Genomic DNA, 15,219 nt, shown 5'->3' with positions numbered 1-15,219 from the left:
GTTCAAATGTACGTAAGCTAGATATACATTGGTTCATCATAACTTATTAAAACTGGAGCTGGTGTCTAAAATGTACCACACCGAACTCCAGTGTCACATCCTGACACTTTCATGTGACCAGGAGCTGAAGTTGAAGTTCCGTTAACTGTGAGGCCCACAAGTCGCCTGCTTTCATGTTCACAAATAACAACAAGCAAGTTGATGCCTCGTAGATTCTTTATCAATACCTATCAATACAAGTATTCGAAGTGAAAACACCCCCATAGTTTCGTATAAAAAAAGTAAAGTTATATAATGTTATTGTTGAAGAAAGATGAAATGAACATATTGTGATTTGAGTTCTCTAATTTCCGCGCGGACGTGAACGCAGCTTGTGCGCGTTGGGAAGTGACGCGTTGGGACAGAAGGCTTTCGCTTCCTATAGGTCTGTTATAACCGGGGGGCGGCGGCACGTCAACGACATCCCCCTCGCGAATGGAGGTCGTTTAAGGTTTGCCGCGAACGCAGTTATCGGTAAGTAGCGTTTCGTTGTTTGTGTTACGTCGGCCAGCGCCAATGACGCCACGAGCGACAGTTAACGTAATAATAACAACATGCGTAAAATGAGTCTGACGTCATGAGCAGACGTTCTCTTAACACATTTTCTAAACCCAGAGAGCGAAAAGGAGCCGCAGGAATTGATTAGTCTTGATTGTTAATTCTCAACAAAGGACTTCCAGCTTGTTTGTGATTTAGTCCGCGACTACAAACCGGGTTCTTCGTCGCATCATTAAGGAAACAGCGTTGGCACAACTGCGGTCAACTCCGCTGGAACTCAGATTTCCGAAGTGAACTCAGTGGACACTTGAATTTTAGTGCACGTATATGCTGACATTTACGGTATTAAACAAGTATGTAAACAACTAGGAAACTACTATCAAACAACTATGATACTGAATATTAAATCATTTTATTGTACAAATTTGGAAATTTATCTAATGTAAAAAAAAACATATTTGCAAGTTCAAAAAGTCTATTTCCATATTTAAACAGGAATACAATACTTTTCTCAATAATTCCAGACAAAGACGTACATCAATGCGTACAAGACTTTTATGACTATATAATTACAGACATTTTTTAATACACAAATGTGTATTTTTTACAAACAAAAACAAAAACAAAAGAGTGAGTCAGATCTTTGATCTTCTAAAGATACTTTTAGTGGGTTCTTTGATAGACTTTTGTGAATTCAAACATTATATTTGAGAACTTACAGGTTTTACAGAAGGAATTTACTGTGCACGGTACGTTTTAGTCGATTTCCTTTTGGAGAGTCTCATTTAAAAAAAAAAAAAAAAAACACTTTCAGTGATGCAGTTATACAAGGACAAAATAATTAACATCCACTTTTTTTATCCATTTGTCTGAATTTTTCTTGCGTTGGTTTGTCAACAGTTCTCTCGCACGCCACATTCAGAATGAAGATGATGAAGGGAGTGGCACACATGCGCATTTCAAGGTGTAATTCAATGGTGTAGGCGGATAAATACATTTTTTTCCATCTTTTGCATCAAACATTTGGTTTGCAAGGTTAATATGTCACTCATGTCAGATATTAGTTGTGTGATATATATGTTTTTTGGTTTTATGATAGCAGTTTATGATCCAAAATATTTTTAATGAAGTCCCCAAATTTGTTCTGTAAAAATATAAAAAAAATTGTAATAGAAGATACAAAGATGTCCTGAACACATATGTATCAGTCATTGGTTGGACTTATTGAGCATTGGATTGCAATTCAAACATTGAGAAAGGATCTTTTGGGATTTTTACTCTATAATAATAATCCTCTAGAAGAAGTAGAAACATTACAGAGAGGTACACAATTACATTGGTCTTTGTCTGGAATAATTGAGAAAAGTCTTTTTATTGCAGTTCAAATATGGAGAAATGGTCTTTTTGAACTATTATAGGGCTTTTACTTTGGATAAATCTGTACAAAAATGTGTACAGTAAAAATACTTCATATTCAGTATCATGGTAGTCACACAGGTCCTTAACACATGTACGTTAGTCTTTGTCTGAAATTATTGAGAAAAATATTCATATTGCTGTTCAATTATGGAGAAAACATATTTTTGAACTTGCCATTATAGGGCTTTTTTTGTTTGCAGAAATCTCCTAATTTGTATAGTAAAAGTTTCTGTTGAGTTGACCACGGAAATCCGAGTGCCTGCTGAGTTGACCGCAGTGTTGGCACAAAGGAGGGAGATTAGTGTGCACATATTGGTCATCTCTTGACGTTTAACAATTGCAGATGTTTAATGCATTGATTTGTCAACGTGAATACCCAGTAAACAACTGCTGGGCAGCTGCTGTGAAACGCTTCACCAGCAAGGATCAGCAGTGTTTTATTCATGCGTCACTTTCACAGGAGGATTCTTATCAGACGGCTAAGAATAGCCATCTGGACTCTTCAACACCGTTACAGAGTTCATTGTAAGTATAATGATAATAGCTGTGATATCAGTACATTGCATCTTTGGTGACTGTCGCCTTACTGTAATTGGTGGATGCCTTCATTGGAATTAAAGAGGTTGATAATTAAGAAAGATGCTTCATTGGCTCACAAAACATTTCACCCGTCTTGTCATCTGTAATCCCACACAGGTGACCTGCAGTAAATATGGGTGAGATGGAAGGAACCAAGGTGCCATACCTTAAGATCCTCACTTACCACAGGGAGCTGCTGGTGTCACAGTTAAGGAGCATTCAATGCATCCTGGACAACCTGTTGGCCTGCAGCTTTGTCTGTGAAGAAGATGTCGAGATCGTACTGCGTTCTGCCACCAGGACCGATCAGGCAGGACATCTATTTAAAACATTTTCAGCAACATTTTCTCCATCTTTATTCATTGAAAAAAAAACATACAACATATATTCGTATCTCTCTCTAAAACATCTTCTGGTTCAAAGTAGATAATAAAGTAATAGAGTCTATTAAATTATAACCAACAAGGATGCTCTCTCATGTGACCGTTTCCCAGGTTCGTAAAATCTTGGAGCTAGTTCAATGCAAAGGGGAGGAGGCCTGTGAGTACTTTATTTATGTCATATATAAAGTACGCGACGCGTACGTAGACCTCCAGCCATGGTTGAAAGAGATCAACTACTCCCCGAGCAGTGACGCGACGGCACTGTCAGTGGTTAACACCGATCCCAGTAAGTATCACAGTCACTTCGTTCTCATGCTTTCTTATGATATGTCATGTAAGGGTGTCTGTAGCTCTAAAGGACTGATGTCTACAACAGGTGCGTTGTTCCTGTGTTGTATTGCATCACACATAGAGGTGTTTCTCCCTCTCTGGCTCAGTGGTGACCCGAAAGAGTCAATCCCAGGCGCTGCCAGTGTCCTTGTGTCCCTAAAACTTAACCCCAAATTGTGTCTGATTGTTAGTTACTGATGGGCAGGTGACACCTTGTATGGTAAAGTGTGTGACTGGGCAAATTTTGACAGGTAGTGTTAAAGCGCTTTGAATGGTCTGAAGACGCAGGATAAAAAAAAGTACAGTCCTTTTACCTCAATGAGTGAAAAATACATTTTTATGTACATTGTAAATGAAATTGACTTTGTGGCTAATTTAATGAACTAACCTGCATGTTGCCCGGTTACTACCAGGAGTCTTTGTTACTAATTTAACCAGAAACATTTAGCTCCTTTGTGATGAAAGGTGATCTATTGTGAAACGGCAGCTGCAGTCTAAGCCGGTTGTAAGCCCTTCTCTCAACTTAAAGGAGACATGTCACATTCTCGTTTTCAGGTTCACACTGGCGTTTAGGGTTTCTATGTGACATTTTTAAATGACTTGGTGTTAAAAAAACGTTTCTTATACTGTCTGATTTGTATGTGCATTCGCCCCGAGTCTGGAAGAATAACATTTTTAGTGCCTGTCTCTTTAAGCAGAGTTGACTTGAGGACTTCCTTATCTGGATTTAGGACTTGACTTGTCTAACTTGTCAATTGCAAAACAATGATTTAGTCCCCGGGGTTTTAGTGAAAAGAATTTGGCTCACCAGACATTATGACGCCACCAAAAGCTTCCACGTTGCTCTAATTCTCTGTCTTCCTCTAAGTCAGCCGGTACAGTGAGAAGTTGAGGCATGAGATGAGCCGCGACACCTGCTTCATCATGTCCTACGGGCAGCGAGAGGAGACCCGTCTGGAGGACCTGTACACTGACACGCAGATGGCCCTGCTGGACGACTGCAATGAACATTTGGGTTTCTTGGGGAGTCTGGACGAGCTCTTCGCAGACCAAGCGGTTTTCAATCCCCAAGGTGAAATCATCTACGTGATCGGGGATGCCGGTGTGGGAAAATCCATCCTGCTGCAGAGGCTCCAGAACCTCTGGTCCAAGAAAGATCTGCAGGCGGACGCCATCTTCTTCTTCAAGTTCCGCTGCAGGATGTTCAGCCTCTTCAAAGACACAGATCAGATCTCCCTCAGAGACCTTTTGTTCAAATACAACTGCTTCCCAGATCACGATCCAAATAATGAGGTGTTCGACTACATCCTCCGCTTCCCGGAGAAGGTTCTCTTCACATTTGATGGCTACGACGAGATTCAGATGAATGACCTGCTGAACGCTCCTGAAGTGGTCTCACCGGACGCCAAGGCGCATCCCGTCCAGCTGCTCGACAGCTTGCTCGGCGGGAAACTGCTCAAGGGCTCCCAGAAGGTGCTGACGGCGCGTACGGGGACCGAGATCCAGAGTACGGTGATCAGAAAGAAGGTGGTTCTGCGGGGGTTCTCCCCGGCTCATCTGAAGACCTACATCAGTATTCACTTCAAAGAGCAAGAGCACCGGGACCAGGTGTCGGTTCAGCTGGATGCCAGCCCCCACCTCTGTGGCCTCTGCTCCACTCCGCTCTTCTGCTGGATTGTACTAAAGAGCTTCAGGCACCTGCATACCATGCACGATAGCTTCCATCTGCCCGAAACCTGCGTCACGCTCACGGACATCTTCCTCCTGCTGTGCGAAGTGTGCCTCAGCCGCTCGGGCTCAAGCGCGCCGTCTCTGCTGAAGAAAAGCCCTCGCTGCGTCTCGGAGACATTCGTGGCCGGGCTCAGGCCTCTCGCAGCGTTTGCCAAGGTGGCGCTCCGGGGTATGGAGCGAAGTAGCTTCGTTTACAGCCAGGAGGAGCTCATGGAGTGCGGCCTGACGGAGGAAGACCTGACGCTGGGCTTTCTCAGACCTGTCGGCGAGTGTGATGCCAGTGGGGGCCCCGCGACATTCGAAATCCTCCATATCATCCTCCATTCTTTCCTGGCGGCGTTTGCTTTAGTGTTAGATGAGCAGGCTGCTGCCGGCTCCGTCCTCAAGTTCTTCACGGAGTGCCGCAGGAAAAGAGAAGCGCGCTGTGCGCCGTGTCTCTCCTGCTTCTGTGGCTCCTCAAAGTCCGGTGAGAAGACCCTGTTTGAAACGAACGAACACTTCCAGTTCACCAACCTCTTCCTGTGTGGACTCCTGTCCAAGGCTCACGCCGGCCTGATGGAGCACCTGGTGTCTCCTGTGTTATTAAGGAAGAAACGGGGGCTGCTGAAATCCTACCTTTCCACCAGTGTAAAGTCCCACCTCGTTGGCTTACCCCATCACAACAGTGGGGAGGGTCAGAAGGTCCATGTTTTGCCCAACTTCCTGTGGATGCTGAGGTGCATCTTTGAGACCGGCAGCAGAGACATCGCTCAGATGACAGCGAAAGGCATCACAGCCGGCTTCATCAAGTTGGGCTACTGCAATGTGTTCTCGGGCGACTGCACCGCCCTGAACTTTGTGCTGCAGCACCGTCAGAAGCTCCTGGGGCTTGACATGGACAACAACAACATCAGTGACTACGGGGTGAAGCAGCTCCGGCCCTCGTTCTGTAAGATGACCATAGTGAGGTAAAAACACTTGTTTTTAACTGCTGGTAAATCTCCATTGTGGGATATTTAGACTGATATTATAAACGCTAATCCAACTGCTTGTCTCCAGGTTGTGCGTCAATCACCTGTCTGACAGCAGCGTCGAGGTTCTTGCTGAGGAGCTGTGTAAGCACAAAGTCGTGGAGGTCTTGGGGTGAGTGAACGTGGTAATTGGTTCCAGGATGGATGGGTGCCAGTGGTGTATAAAATAATTCACAGAGTTTACTCAACTGAAAAGTACCAATACAACCCGCATTCGCCTCTCCACCTCAAGTTCTGCATTTGAAAATCCTCCGTGAGTAAACCTAGAGAAGTATTATAAAGTATGAAAAGTCAGTACTTTTGTGTGGGTGATGGGTGATCGTTGAATATGGCGTTATGCGCTTGATCATGCCGATGCATCATTGCATGAGTCTGAGATGATTCACGGGTAGAGAAGCTCTGCTAGTGTGTTGATTTGTTGGACTAACAAGTCACTCTTTGAAATAAATAAAACCTCCTTCATGTCAAGTAAAATTCTGCTGCGTTATTTTGAAAGTGAAACACAATCGTGAACCTTAATTTGTTTGTTTGGTCTTCAGGCTTTACAACAATTACATCACAGATGCTGGAGCTAAGCTTGTTGCTCAGATAATTGAGGAATGCCCCAAACTGCGAGTTGTCAAGTATGTTTCAAACCTCTCCCAATATAAAGTTGAGATGATATAATAGTTATAGTGTTAGTAAAATGAATGTGTGTTACATTTGTTATGTTAATTGATGACGTTATTGTGTCCTTAGGATTGGGAAAAACAAGATCACTGCTGTTGGTGGGAGATATTTGGCCAGTGCAATTCAGAAGAGCGCTTCAATATTTGACGTTGGGTAAGATCACTCCATGCAGGATGTTCTCATCTCACTGCGGGATCTCAAGTGACACAAAATATGTTCTACATGTCACCGTACAAAAACCTTGACCTTTCTTGATATTTTCGCTTGCAGAATGTGGGGGAACAGCATCGGCGATGAGGGGGCCCAAGCATTTGCGGAAGCTTTGAGGAACCACCCGAGACTTACCAACCTCAGGTGAGAAGAAGCTCCCTACAAAATAAATACCCACAATATTTATAAAAGCCAGCTGATTGAAAATCACGGATAACATTTCTGTGTTCTAGTCTCGCAGCCAATGGCATCACTTCTAAAGGTGGCAGGTGTCTAGCAGAAGCGCTGAAAGAGAACAGCATGCTCAGGATATTCTGGTAGGCTTGTCGCCCAGTTTGAGCAAAGGGGTTTCTGGCCGTTGTCACAGAACTATTCTGTGTGTCTGTGCTGTTGTAGGTTGGTGCAGAACGAGTTGAATGACGACGCAGCGCCACACCTCGCTGAGTTGGTCCAAGCGAACACAGGATTAAGCCACCTCTGGTAAAGAAAACAAACGCACTAATGAAGATGCTTTTCATTTACTCGCATGATGTGAAGACCAGAGGTCTCATTTGGAAAACAGTGCCGGAGATTCACTCTAAATGTTTGCGTTCGTACAATTTGGGAAGTTTACCTAAACCCACAAATATTATTTCTAAAACCGGTGGTATGTTTGCCAGTGGACAATTTCCTTATTACAAATTCAAATCAATGTGTTTCAGCCGCACATCCCACCCTGTGCACACCTACACTCAACCATTAGCTGTCAATGCAGAGCACTTTATGAATGCTGCTGCATAGAAATGAGCTGCTGATCGACGCGGCTTTACGGGGAATCACAGGGACTACCGAGCGGACGCGCTTGTGGATGAGATGATCCCTCCCAATTATTCCATTTACACATATTCATTTCCTAGACTGATGGCTTCCAAAACTATCGCAACAATCAGTGGTACCCAGTGGAAGTTTGATAGGTTAACACTATTTATTCAGTTCAGTCTTGTTGTAGCATTATAATTAGGACTGCTTGATTTCCAGTCCACACGTGCTGTAACCACGGTTACAGCAATGCTGTATCTGTCTCTAACAAAGTAACCAAGCATGAATCATTAAAGTGAAGTTCACGGTTTCAATTGTACGTACAATAATTATATGAAATCTACTGGTCTTTATCTTGCAGTGATAATTTAATCACCTGCAGATGGTTCATGTTTGAGATGAGGCTGATGACATTTAAGCATTTTATGAGGTTTCAGTTGGATTATCTCTCGTACGAGCACAAACAACATCCCTATTTCAAATGTTTATGATGAAGAGAATGGCTTCAACGCAACGTGTGAGGTGAATAAAAATGGAATGTGAGAGACTGTTATTTTTACCTGATATGATGCCTCTCACATTTACTTCCTAGTCTGGCTTCATTTCACCATCATGTGTTACGCCATTTTTTCCCATCTTCAAAATGTTTGATATTATAGATACACAATGCCTGTTTTGTTCACCCAAAGGCTCCAAACGGACCCCCGTTGTCGGACGCTGATTGTCAGAAACTCACCTGCTTTCTGTATTTGTCTGCAGGTTAATCAACAACCAGTTCACTGTGGATGGGATCAAAATTCTTTCTGCAGCCCTCAACGTCAACACGGCACTCAAAGAGATATGGTGAGGATCAGGTGTCGGTTCACAGAGATTTCAGACACTGTCTTTGCCTGCAATGGCCCCCAAATGCTATAGACCAACTGCTTCCATGTACTTGCTGTTTGGCTGCGTTCCATCTGTGGTAACAATGAATTGCATCCAATTATCAAAGTTGAGCAAAGGTTTTTTCCTACACAATAGCAGAAGGCTACTTCAGTACTCTACTTTTAGCAACAGCAATCTGATTAGTTCACATTTTAAATCCAGTCTTTCTAATGTCATGCCAAAAAATCCCCCAACAAATAGAAAGTTGAATATAAGCAAAAGGAAAACCAGTTTCTCAGCTTCAGTCTTACTTGGGCTGGTTTGACGGTTACCAATGTAAACAAATTTGACAACTTCCTGTTGTCTCAAATCGAATCAATGTTTTTGTACACATGGTTTTGTTTGCCTGAAAAAGAGTTTGTGGTTTACTAGATACAGATTGGTAAATGACCTTCTGGTACATTCTGAAGCTTTGTTGTGAGACTAAGAGACATAATCATGCCGACTTTTAAATGCATTCGATCATAGTGTACGAAGCCTCTCGGCTAACCTTCCATTTTTTACTTCTGACCGGTTTTTTTTCCCGCTACAAAAATCCTTACAGTGGTGTTCATTTGGGATCTGGACACACAAAAGATTCAAGTATCCAAAATGTTAGTTTGAGAGAACAAGTGACTAACTTCTGGTTTTGGCCAAATACGCTACATTAACTGTAGACTAAATTCAAATAAATGTATCCTGAAAGACATTGGGTTGGAATTGCTTAACATAAAGTTACATTTAATGCGCCTTGATGATTATGTTGATTCATCAGGAAGCTCCCTTGCTTTTATACTTTACTGTTTCTGTTAATTGAAGATTAGTAATTTACTGTAGGAGTTTGTAGAATGGGGGAACCATATAACAGAGCCATTCCCGTGTATTTTCCCATTTGAAAGCATGACGTGTCTGATGTTGTTCTTACAGTCTGAAAGCAAACCGGCTCTCCGAGGAGGAAGAGAAACAGTTTGTGGGAGATAAAAGGCTGCGGTTCCACTGACTGCTGCTCCTGTGAGATAAAACCTCCGTGTGAATAGACACAATATGCAGGCCGGACGCTTTCACTGTGATGGAAGTGAAACAATTGCTTCCTTCTGTGTGAACTTTAATAGACTCAAGGGGCACGTATGCACATGACATGACTCCAACACAAGGTGCTAATGGGAATATGTTGAGCCAGGAGGCTGAATAATGTTTACTGCCTGTGCAGAGATGTACAAACACCCTTTGGCTGGTGGATGCCAATCACTGGATCGATTTCTGTGGATGGACTGTGGACCGGGAAAAGCTGATGGCTTCGGGGAACAAGGACAACAGATGGAGCTTCGTTCAAATAAGACAACGTTGTCTTTATTGAGTCAACTGTCAAGCCGCCTTTGGGAGAGATGCACTCAGTCATAGGATTAAAGTGCTACAAGATGATTGTATGTATGGAAGGTTGACTGTTTTTCAACATTGTATACTGTAATGTCTTATGACGTACTGTGATTTAGAACATTTCACATTTTTAACTAAGATTCTCTTATAACTTTTTCTAATTTGAACACACCCAATAGTCACTTTTTTAAACCAGTTCGTACTCTTTCAGCAGCCTCTTTAAATTAAATCCAGCCATTGAGCCTCAGCATTGACATCCCAATGTCTTCTAGTTTGGTAGTTACTGCTTTTTCAGGTTTTACAGCAAAATATTCTATTTCAGACACTGTGCAATGTAAAGAAAACACGTTGTGCTCTCCTTTCAATAAACAATACTTCTGGATAATTATCATGTTTATCTATCCAATATTCATGAGCAAAATGAGTATTGAGTATTTCACAAACAGCTATGTGAAAATGTGTTTTACTACAGTGAGTATAAGTACTCTTAAGCTAATACAAATATAACTTACTGGTGTAATACAGTATTTCAAGAGCACTACAAATACATACTGATACACAGAATCCAAAAGTGTTATATTGAATTCTTCTGTCCTACCTTCAGTGTTAAGTAATATGAATGTACTTAGTGAAACAACTGCAATGAATGCAATACTTAATTCCAGCTTGGTTAATAAAATACCTTTTGTAACTTTCTGATCACGTCACATAGACACAGAAGGGTGATGCGTTCATTATATGTATTGATTGAAGATGGATTCATATTTTTCTTGCTTGCCTGAAGTAACATCTGGCTCTCCGTTCTGTTTGATGAAAGCCTGGGAAAACCAAAGACAACACCTTATGTAACTGAGACCATCAGTATCTAAAAAAAAAGTCTCCAATAGTCTTACCTCCATTTCCTCCAAGGAGGCAGAACCTTCATCCACTCTCTGTCCAAGGCCGTGACTGAAACTTGAGTAACGCTCCTGTTTGAACCACACACACACACGTGATGGTTTCTGTACACGGAAACACAAAGGGATGTTCCTCCAGCCGCAGACGTACCTTCACCATGCCAGAGATCAGCCCGTCCGTAATGATGCGAACAGCATTTCTGAGTCCTCTGGCGAAGGCGTCCATGGCCCCGATGTGAGCAATGAACAGGTCCTCCAGGTCCGTGGACTCCCGGCGCACCTTCGCATCAAAGTTCAGGCCTCCGGGCTGCAGACCTCCTTGTTCAACGATGACCTGGACAGGATGAGACACTAAAGAATGACCGGGTGCCTGTATCACTGTACTACAGACGGTGCAATAACCATTTACTGCATATGAACGTTAAAGATGCACTAATCATTGTTTATGTTAACTATGTCCTCATTAGCCCTGTGCGCTGCCACAGAAGGCATCAGTGTCACTACTGCACTCCCATAACATTACAGAAAACTGACAGTGAATGGTTGAAAGCACCCCATCCATCCTTTGTGCGTGTTATTTCAGATCCACTTCCTTAAATGAATGACCGGGCTTGCCAGCCATTGCGTAATGTCTTAGCAACGTTATCTCATTTGGATTGTTATCTTATACTGTTGTTGGACAACATCACATTCACAAACAAGTCTGGCAATAAACTGCTAGAAATCAAACAAATCGTTTCACCTTCATGACCAAGGTGGTGTTCCTGATGTCCATGGGGAACTGGTCTGTGTCCCAGCCCAGGTCAGGGGAGCCCGTGTTAGCGTCAACGGATCCCAGCATCCCGAGCCTGAGGACGAGAACACAGCTGGTTGTTAAAGGCAACGTCATGGAACGCCGTTTGCTCTGATGTTATTTTAAATGCTTACGCAGACGCCATGACAACATCGTGTTCGTACGAGTGTCCTGCCAGCGTGGTGTGGTTGGGCTCAATGTTCAGCTTGAAGTGACTCTCCAGACCGTAGTGCTTGAGGAATCCGATGACGCTCATAGCATCTGGACAACAGAGTGAGGTGTAGTCGCATCAGGACGACGGCGTTTCAGAGCTTACGGTGTTTCCACACACCTTACCGTAGTCATACTGGTGTTTGCAGGGCTCCTTGGGCTTGGGCTCGATTAGAAACTGACACTTCAACCCAATCTTGTCTTTGTACTCTGGTGACAGATCAGCAGATTAAACTGAAAGTGAGAAATTACCGATTTCGAATGAATCCCGTTTTTTCGTGTGCTCACTTACTGACGGCCATTTTGAAGAAGTTGGCCATGTGCTTCAGTTCTAGAGCAACGTCCGTGTTGTGGACGGAGAGGAACCCTTCCCGTCCTCCCCAAAACACTGAGGAGATAAATGCATACAATGGTGTGGTAACATTGCTGCACTGAGGAAGCCTTTCCGTATTTTAGACCCATGTGCGGCACCATCAAGTCACTCTACCGAAATTCTCTGCACCCAGCTTCTTGGCGGTGTCGAGCCCCTTCTTGAGCTGAGCGCCAGCGTAGGCCAGAACGTGACAGTCCGGGTTGGTGGCCGCACCATTCATGTACCTGTCACACGGATCAAACGTGTGTGTGTGTGATATATATCATGTATCATAACTTTTTAAAGGTTAAGACGAAAGAACCTCTTTCCCTGCTAGACCTATGGACCTCTTTGGGGGGGGGGGGGGGTTCTGAATTAAAATATAATAATAACCTCTGGTGGGCAAAGAGGTTGCAGGTGACCCACAGCACCTGGATTCCAGTCTGGCTCTGCAGCTGGAGGGCCAGGTCTGTTATTTCATCCAGATTCCTGTTGGACTCCTCCAGGGTGGAGCCCTCAGGAGCCATATCCCTTTAAGAAATAGGGGACAGATATTAGACTTTAAGACCATTAATATTATTAAATGAATTGAGTCCAGCAATTTGCAAAATATTGCTGTCACTAAATAGTTGATCCAACAAACCACTTAAATGACTTAAATCAATATTCACAGACATGTCAAGTACACAACCTCGATCAAATCGAAGCGATAAAACGGTAAATTACCGGTCATGAAATGTGTAGTATTTCACCTGTAAAAAAATGAATAAAAAAGAGGCAGAGGTCAAAGGGGAAACAAACAGCATAAAATGAGCATCAGCTGTGTGTAACTGTGACGTTGTAAAAGGGGATTTCCTCTCACACCGAGCTTGGTGAAAAACTCAAAAGCAGCCCGCAGTCGCTTCTTGGCGGAGTCCATCGGAGCGCCTTCATTCCAGGGCCGGTGCAGCGTCGGAGCCCCAAAGGGATCAGCTCCTAATAATATGTCAATTCAAAGATGAAGACAACATCTGTTGGTCTAATAAATGACTTTCTCTATACAACAAAGACATAAACTATAACAGACATCATGTGTGTGTCTTCTAGAGTCTATTCGCACTGCGATGACGATAGGAGGTCAGTTGCTACAGTACCAGTGCCGCAGAAGGAGTGCCAGTAGCACACGGAGAACCTCAGCCAGTCCTCCATCTTCCTCCCCATCAGCACCTGCACAGACCAACACTGATCTCAGACCAGCAGCTTCCTGTAACTATGTCTCACTAACAGACACACACACACAATTCATGATCAAGTTTCAATCCTACCAGGATATTTATCAGGTTAGAATATTTGAAAAAAGTTCAAACCTGACAGATTTTGTGAAAAAAATAAAGGGGGGGGGGGGGGGGGGGGGCGCGTGATTGTGTCCAACACCCACCTCCTCCGCATTGTAGTGTCTGAAGCACAGCACATCTGCGGGCCCGGCGTTGGGTGAGTACGGGATCTTGCGGATGCCTGCGTGCGCCACAAAAGGTTCTCCTTCAGTCACGTGACGTGAGGAAAACAGCGCATCCGGGGGCGTCATTTATAAAACCTTGCGTAGGATTTGCGCCAGAAGTGGCGTAAGGATGAAACGTAGGACGTGACTTATAAAACCGTGCGCACGCACGTCCTACGCAGCTTTCCCTTAATAAATCACAATCACTTCTGAATGCAGCGCAGCTTTTGCGGCTTCATGTCACGCCCATAGTTGCCCATATATAGTCTGTGGAACGCCCACAAATGAATATTCATCGATTGCGAAATCATGACAAACACTGAGAGGAAAACGAAGAAACGTACTTCACTCAGTGTGAAGTCGAAATGATCATTGGGAGGTGGAAAGGAGAAGTAAAACGCTTTTAGGGGGCACAGTGTGGACATCACTGATGCCAAAGAGGCACTTGAGTGGCAAAAGGTTGCAGAGCAACGCTGCAGCCTCGATAACCGTCCGTTTGATTGCATCTGACAACAGCTGTGTTTTCAGGATGAATTGCATAACGTGCCGATATTATTGCAGAACATATTTCACTTTTCTTTTTGAAAATGTGTTCATTTGTATTTCTGTTTGTTTTACGCTGCAGATCGATCAAACCGGTGTTTGTGTTATTTATGAGAGGCAGTATTGGCATTTCTTTTACAACAGTCTAGTTTTACACACTTTCACACACGTTTGCGTGTTTCTTGCATTTGCCGGCGTACGCATGGGTCCGAGCTTGCGTGAAGGACCGTACATTTTTCCGTCAAGTTTGCTTTTAATAAATACCAATTATTGCGTAGAGAGCGGCGTACGCCTTTTTTTGTGCGTACGCAACGTTCATAAACGAGGCCCCTGGACGTACTGTTGCACAACGAGGCGCTCCTTGTCCGCGGGCCGGATCCAGGGAAACCCTCCGGAGTCCGGACACTTTTCGCACAAGATCAACACGCACAAACGCACACGGCAGACGTTGTAAACGGGACTTGAAATAATATGAATTACCCAGGAAGAAGTCCTCGTGCGCTGCCATTTCTGGATCCCGACTTCTCCGGTGTTACGGTTCAACAGGCGACCGAGCAGCTGCAGACTTCAGCCGCGCTGTTGGCAACAGGAAGAGACCACGTAACGCAGCGGATTCGACGTCGGGGATTCTTTGAGGAAAAGAGTGTCGAATGTTTATTTATTGAAACAGGAAAGAGATGTTGCCCTACTTTGGAAATCGAGTTTCTATGAAAGCAAAAACTAATCGTTTTCAGAGCCTGTTTTAAGTAAACACATAAGAACTCTGTAGCATAGTAAAAAAGAAAAAGAAAACCTGCAACCAGAAGAAGATGGATCACTCGTAACTGTCACAAGCAGAAAGGAGGCAGATCAATTTATAGCGGGTTATCAGTAAGCACGGTCGCCTGTTGGACCGTAACGCCGGTTCCTGCAAGTTTGTCCACGTCTTTCCTTCAGTAACCACAAGGTGTCACTAAGTCCCTGTTACGGCTCTGCTATCTGAACCTGTGCACGTTGCACGAA

At 43.7% G+C, this 15,219-nt stretch overlaps 2 protein-coding genes across 8 annotated transcripts; one reads left to right on the top strand and one right to left on the bottom strand.

Moving 5' to 3' along the window:
* Positions 1-397: 397 nt before the first annotated feature.
* On the top strand, positions 398-10,337 carry nod1 (nucleotide-binding oligomerization domain containing 1). 2 transcript variants are annotated; one of them, XM_040164079.2, is made up of 13 exons: positions 398-513; positions 2,417-2,481; positions 2,653-2,845; positions 3,030-3,204; positions 4,117-5,926; positions 6,018-6,101; positions 6,529-6,612; positions 6,728-6,811; positions 6,929-7,012; positions 7,102-7,185; positions 7,265-7,348; positions 8,426-8,509; positions 9,497-10,337. In XM_040164079.2, the coding sequence occupies exons 3-13, from the start codon at positions 2,669-2,671 to the stop codon at positions 9,567-9,569; spliced, it is 2,823 nt and encodes a 940-aa protein (XP_040020013.2). In that variant the 5' UTR covers positions 398-513; positions 2,417-2,481; positions 2,653-2,668; the 3' UTR covers positions 9,570-10,337. The 2 variants fall into 2 exon arrangements, with proteins under 2 accessions (XP_040020013.2, XP_040020014.2); XM_040164080.2 differs by lacking the exons at positions 398-513; positions 2,417-2,481; positions 2,653-2,845 and having other exon boundaries at positions 3,063-3,204; positions 4,121-5,926.
* LOC120809949 (uncharacterized) lies at positions 9,635-15,161 on the bottom strand. 6 transcript variants are annotated; one of them, XM_040164105.2, is made up of 15 exons: positions 15,011-15,161; positions 14,698-14,846; positions 13,615-13,691; positions 13,331-13,403; positions 13,060-13,172; positions 12,924-12,949; positions 12,591-12,728; positions 12,333-12,442; positions 12,138-12,233; positions 11,972-12,055; positions 11,770-11,896; positions 11,585-11,690; positions 10,994-11,176; positions 10,840-10,914; positions 9,635-10,764 (listed from the first exon to the last, which is right to left on the bottom strand). In XM_040164105.2, exons 2-15 carry the CDS (start codon positions 14,723-14,725, stop codon positions 10,681-10,683), a joined length of 1,320 nt encoding a protein of 439 aa, XP_040020039.2. In that variant the 5' UTR covers positions 14,726-14,846; positions 15,011-15,161; the 3' UTR covers positions 9,635-10,680. The 6 variants fall into 6 exon arrangements, with proteins under 6 accessions (XP_040020039.2, XP_040020041.2, XP_040020040.2 ...); XM_040164107.2 differs by having other exon boundaries at positions 14,698-14,793; XM_040164106.2 differs by having other exon boundaries at positions 14,698-14,793; positions 14,907-15,140.
* Between the last annotated feature and the right edge of the window lie 58 nt (positions 15,162-15,219).

This window comes from Gasterosteus aculeatus, chromosome 20, assembly GCF_964276395.1.
Source record: "Gasterosteus aculeatus chromosome 20, fGasAcu3.hap1.1, whole genome shotgun sequence".
Classification (NCBI taxonomy): domain Eukaryota; kingdom Metazoa; phylum Chordata; class Actinopteri; order Perciformes; family Gasterosteidae; genus Gasterosteus; species Gasterosteus aculeatus.
This window is presented reverse-complemented; position numbering and strand designations above follow the sequence as displayed.